The 6,321-nt window shown below is 37.3% G+C and overlaps 1 protein-coding gene across 1 annotated transcript; it reads left to right on the forward strand.

The window, feature by feature from the left end:
- Positions 1-1,000: 1,000 nt before the first annotated feature.
- On the forward strand, positions 1,001-4,103 carry LOC110722223 (alpha-1,4-glucan-protein synthase [UDP-forming] 2). Its single transcript, XM_021901491.1, has 4 exons — positions 1,001-1,481; positions 2,632-2,882; positions 2,972-3,140; positions 3,474-4,103. The coding sequence occupies exons 1-4, from the start codon at positions 1,158-1,160 to the stop codon at positions 3,801-3,803; spliced, it is 1,074 nt and encodes a 357-aa protein (XP_021757183.1). The 5' UTR covers positions 1,001-1,157; the 3' UTR covers positions 3,804-4,103.
- Positions 4,104-6,321: the final 2,218 nt, after the last annotated feature.

Genomic DNA, 6,321 nt, shown 5'->3' on the forward strand with positions numbered 1-6,321 from the left:
GTAGAGATCTTTTAGGTAGGAGTTATGTTTGCATCAAAGTGAATCTTTGCGGGTTAGGGCCAAAAAGAATAATACTTCCTCTAATTTATTAGTTGATACCGTTTGACTTTTAAAATATATATTCATAAATTATACTTTGACTACCTTTTGTGATTAATGGCTACGGTAAATTAAAACATAGTTAAGTAGGATCTTGTTTGAATCATCTCAATATATATTTTATTAATTTTCACTTTTTATAATTTTTCAATGTCGAGAATTAGAGATATTAATCGTCAAAATTAGTGCGTTAACAAGCGTGGTAAAAAAGATGTCAACTAAATTAAAACGAAGGTTTTGTTTATTAATGGACTCATGTTGACCCGGGGTGTTATAAATATTATCAAAGTTGAGATCCATTTCGATGTTAAGAGAACGAAGTTTGGGAGTTGATACCTTAACTTAGTAGAGGTCTTTTAGATAGAAATTATGTCTTGCACCAAAGAATTATTGCCTAAAAACGATCTAGGTTCTCTTTCTAATGCATTAAAACGGTGTATTAGCTAATTTTCATTATAACATTTACAATAAAAATTACAATTCGACATCGTTTGACTCTCACACTAAGGGTCTGTTCTCATTAACCGAACTCGGCTGAAATGAATTGAACTGAACTGAACTGAAATGAACTTTTTTATAAGAGAAGGAAATTAGAAGCTGAATTGAACTGAAAATAAACTTATGAGAACATACCCTAAGGCCATCAGTTTAGAAAATACATAATTTTGATTCAGTAAAAATCAGTAATTTTAAGTAAGAATTACATGGAGTAATAGAGAATCAGTAAAAATAATTTCACTTCAATAAAATAAATTTCAATTCAGCAAAAATAAGATGAAGTTTATGGAGCCTGATTAATTTGATTTAAAAAACATTAATGGGGCAAGTGTTGAACGCGGAATACACCATATAGCGAAATGCTAGATTCCCTTACTCCGGAGAAAAGTCCTCAATAACATGTGATACCATCAATTCACATTTTTCTTCTCCCCCATAAATTACCCCTCAAACCCCCTTCTTCTCACCAATTCTATCTCCAACCTCACTTTCTCTCTCTTCACTTCTTTCTCTCTCTCTCTAACCAGATCTCCGCTTCTCTTTCTCTCTCCTCTTCCGCCATGGCAGGACCTTCAGTTCCTGCTACCTTTCTTCTGAAAGATGAGCTTGATATCGTCATCCCCACCATCAGAAACCTTGATTTTCTCGAAATGTGGAGGCCATTTTTCCAACCTTACCATCTGATTATTGTTCAAGATGGAGATCCTTCTAAGACCATTAAGGTCCCTGAAGGATTTGATTATGAGCTTTACAATAGGAACGATATTAATCGTATTCTGGGTCCTAAGGCCTCTTGTATCTCTTTCAAGGATTCTGCTTGTAGATGTTTTGGGTACATGGTTTCTAAGAAGAAGTACATCTACACCATTGATGATGATTGCTTTGTAAGTTTTTGATTTTTGGAATTGATTTGTTGTTTTGTCTGATCTGGGTTTTGTGCGATTTTTAGGTTTCGATTTGATATTTATTGTCAATTTTTGTGGTGTAATGCTGAATTAATTGAGGGGTATTTTAATTAACTGATTTTCTCATCTGAATTTTGTGGAAATACAGGTTTTGATTCGATGATTTTCTCGAATTTTGAGCTTGAGTCAATTGAATTGGGGTTTAGTGGGGGTTTTTGATTTAATGAATTTCTGATCTGGGTATCGATTCAATTTTTTTTTTCAGATTTGGGTTCTGATGTTGATTGTTGAATCAATTCAAGGGTTTTGGTGGGTTTTTGATTCAATGATTTGGGTGTATGAAAAATTTTGAATTTTGATGGGGAAATGTTTGATGGGTACGATTTGATTTTGTTGGCTTATTGTTGATTTGATCTTTAATTTGAATAAACTTTTTGTGGTTGTTGAATTTGAAAATTTGAATTTTTTTGGACTTGATCTGATTCTAGGTCGGTGGATTCCCCTTTTGTGCTTCTTTTTAGCATATGATTGCTTTTTCACACTTTCATTTCAAGTTTTATGTCCTTGACTATGTAAATTATGCTAATCTATTGACATTGTTTGTTATGATACTATAGAAAATATAATATGTTAGATCTTATATGTGGTCCATTCAATTCTATTGTTTCAGACCTTTTAAAGGCTCTAATGAGTAATGACATTGACTTTAGGATGTTTATTATTTGTATCTGATCATGACTTATGGGCTAACATTGTTTGTTTGTTTGATTATCATGATTATCATGTTACATACATTGTAATTTCTTCAGCATTTTTAATATTCGGGTTTCGTATGATTGATCTATTACCCTAGGTCATATTCATTACCAATTGTTAATAGCTCTCTCTAGCTTAGTGGTTCTTCCCAACTTGTGTATTGCTGAATTGGCTCTGAGTGAGTTCGATGTTGCTTGCCATTGATTGAACTCTATAAGGCTGATTGTTTCTAGCTGGTTAATGTGTGATCTATGTTTCTTAGATCTTAACTGTCCTTGTTTCGAAGTTTAAGCTACAATTTGCACTTTTGATGGTCATTTTTGGATTTGAATTGGGTTTGGATCTAATGTTGATAATTTTTCGAACAATGTAGGTTGCCAAGGATCCATCTGGGAAAGACATTAATGCACTGGAGCAACACATCACTAACCTTCTTTGTCCATCAACCCCACTTTTCTTCAACACCCTTTATGATCCATACAGGGATGGTGCTGATTTCGTCCGTGGATATCCCTTCAGCATGCGTGAAGGTGCTAAGACCGCTGTTTCTCACGGTCTTTGGTTGAATGTCCCTGATTATGATGCTCCCACCCAGCTTGTGAAGCCCCTTGAGAGGAACACCCGGTATGATTAATTACCGCTCTTGGAACTTGGAATGGTTCTGTTTTTAACTCCACATTGTTACTCTTTCTAATTTTCTCTTTGCTTTCTAGGTTTGTTGATGCTGTTATGACCATCCCCAAGGGCACCCTCTTCCCTATGTGTGGCATGAACTTGGCTTTTGACCGTGAGCTCATCGGACCTGCTATGTACTTTGGACTCATGGGTGACGGCCAGCCTATTGGCCGTTACGACGACATGTGGGCTGGATGGTGTGTTAAGGTTTGCTACTTGTTCCTGTCTTAATAAGCAATTTGAGTTCTTATTGTTGTCATTTCAAGTATCCAGGCACCCAGCTTTGGAATTCAAGTGTCATAAATTGTCGGTAGCTCTTCATTAAGCTGATATAAACTTAAAACTCATCAGTATCAAAACTTGAAACACGACCTGATTTCAGCTTATAGAGTTGCTCCAAAATATAGCAACTAATTAGCAAGCTAGGCCTTGTCTCTGTGATGTAAACAATTCATATGTGATAGAAGCACTAATACATCATATGGTAGCACATACTGTCAACTTTAAAATACTAATGATGCTTTTTGGTCGATTATACAGGTTATCTGTGATCACCTAGGACTTGGAGTGAAGACCGGGCTTCCTTACATCTACCACAGCAAAGCTAGTAATCCATTTGTGAACCTGAAGAAGGAATACAAGGGTATCTTCTGGCAAGAAGAGTGCATCCCGTTCTTCCAGAGCGCAACCCTCCCAAAGGACTGTACTACTGTCCAAAGCTGTTACCTTGAGCTCTCCAAGCAAGTCAAGGAAAAGCTTGGAAAGGTTGATGAGTACTTTGTCAAGCTGGCTGATGCCATGGTCACATGGATCGAGGCTTGGGATGAGTTGAATGGTGCTCCAGCTGCTATTGCCAATGGCAGCGCCTAATAAGAGCAGTTTATAGAGTGGTTCAAGGCCTTGTATTGCCATTCGTTATCTCTTATTAATTCAAGCTTTGAATCATTGAGGTTTGCTTGGAGGCTTAGGGATTTTTCGTTTCAGGCAGAGATATAGGATTTAATTATTTTCATAATTTATTTTTCAAAAAACAGGGGAGTTCTGTAGCCAGAACCTCCTCTACCTATCCTATTTATGTATCCAGTAGATTGAGCATTTGTTATTTGTTTTTTTGGGATTCATATGTTAAGAGTACTATTATTCGTTGCTGATTTCTCCTTTAGAAAATTATTTGTTGCTTGTTTCTCTAGTACCTCATTTTTTTTGAAGACGAACATGGGGAATCTATATTTAGTATTTAAAAAACCAAACCAAAAAAAACATATGTCATCATTCTATTACACTTCTCTATCATCTTCTTCAACTCAATGTGCCACATGTCATTTTATATTTTATATTTTTAATTATACCATAATTATACCATTCTTCTTTAACTCTTTCATTAAACACTTTATCTTCATCTCCCCTCTTTAATTCAACCTTTTTATTTTTTTTCTTTGATTTTAGTCCCTCCATCTTCTTTCTATTAAGTCTTATTTTAAATTAAAGTTCCAAAATTTTATTTCTTTAATTATGTTTTCAGTTACATGTTACATTCATAATTATTTATTGGTATTTCCTCACTCATCTCTCAATGCAATTTTCTATGAACAAGCCGTGCATTGCACGGGTCGGAAGGCTAGTTAGTTTATCAAATCAAGATCCGCCAAAGATTGGGGGATAGAATCCATACAAATATATTCATTGTTAGCACCTGTATCCCACCTTTAGCAACAATATTCCTTGCTCGTCAAACATGTGCACAACTAAAATTAATGAAATCATTACACAGACTATCAATATCCTCAAAGAAATGGAAGATTGGAGCCGCTCCCTGATGCTTGTCTCTAATGGCACGCACGCAAGCTGAACTCCAAAGTGTGCAGCAGCAGCTTCTGCAGTCTTGGACGCCCACCTGCAGGAAGTTCTCTTCGTTGCCACAAGCAGCAACTTGCCCCATTCATCATGAACAACCACTCCCAAGCAAGTCTAGGCACAGAGGCATCAACATTTACCTTGACAAGGTGGCGATGTGGCGGTACCCAACTAGCTTTAGAGAACATAACAGAAGCTAGACCATCACATAATCTGACGAAACTTGCACCCACCATCACACCATTGATCTCATTTGCTTCGTCAAAAATCTCCTTATTTCTACACCACCATCTTGCCCACGCCAGACATAGAAAATGTCGTAGCTTTGCTTTGTCAAGTTAACTCGAAACCCAGCAAAATAAATCTTGAAAGGAGGACATCGGAGCATCATTTAACAAGTCAAGGAAATTTCTGTGCTGGCAAATACTCAAGGCGTGTTTACAGTTGAAAAGAGCATGAATTATGGACTCACTTGCAGGCTTGCAGCACCACAAATCGAACACATGCTTGAGGGCCTTATATGACGGAATTACAACCTTTCCATCACACCAAGAGACCCTTTACAGGTCCTCCAAACAAAATGGTTTAACTTTGGAGGACCTTTTATATCCCAGACCATTTTCCATAGCTCTCGCTCAATGTCACCATAAAGCAATTCCCACGATCATACCTTACCCAGTCTTCCTAGCCAATAAGCATATTTTACAGAGAATAAACTCGACTTAGTAGACCACCAGAACCTCTTATCTTCCACCCACACACTCGGCAGAGGGATATCAAGAACAGCAAGTCCATCTCTTTCCTCGAATGTAGCTGCCACCATTTCAGAGTTCCAGCATCTGTTTTCAAAATCAATAAGCTTGCTTACCCGCAAATCAGTATCACAGTTCAATTTGTTTGGGGGGGGGGGGGGGGCGATTGGGGGGTAGGGCCGGGTAGAAAGAGTACCATCACCAACAAGCCAAGCATCCTCCCAAACCTTAATAGAAGAGTCGTTTCCCACTCTCCACTTTAACCCCTCAAGGAGCAAGGATTTTGCCCCCCAAATACTCTTCTACGTGTAACTAGGATTAAAGGTTCTTGATGCACCACAAAAATCAGAATATTTAAAATACTTGGCCTTGAGGATTTTTTGCAGCAATGTATTATTATCAGCACATAACCGCCACCCTTGTTTCGCAAGAAGAGAAAGGTTAAAATATTTAAGGTCCCTAAATCCCATACCACCTAACAATTTTGGGAGACAAAGATCCTTCCATCCGTATATGCCAATGAATCCTCTTATTCGTACCATCTGAGCCCCACCAAAACCAAGCTAAAATTGAATGAATTTCATCAATGAGACAATCTGGATACTCAACATGTAAGTTGGAATTGCTTGTGCCACCACCGTGATTAATATCTATTTGTCTGGGCGAGATAACAATTTCTCCTTCCATCCTTGGAGTTTCTTCCAAATGTGCTCCTTAAGACAAGTGAAAACTGCTTTCTTTGATCTTCCAATAAGAGTCTGCAACTCCAAATACTTCTCATG

The sequence above is a fragment of the Chenopodium quinoa genome, unplaced genomic scaffold, assembly GCF_001683475.1.
Source record: "Chenopodium quinoa cultivar QQ74 unplaced genomic scaffold, ASM168347v1, whole genome shotgun sequence".
NCBI classification, from domain to species: domain Eukaryota; kingdom Viridiplantae; phylum Streptophyta; class Magnoliopsida; order Caryophyllales; family Amaranthaceae; genus Chenopodium; species Chenopodium quinoa.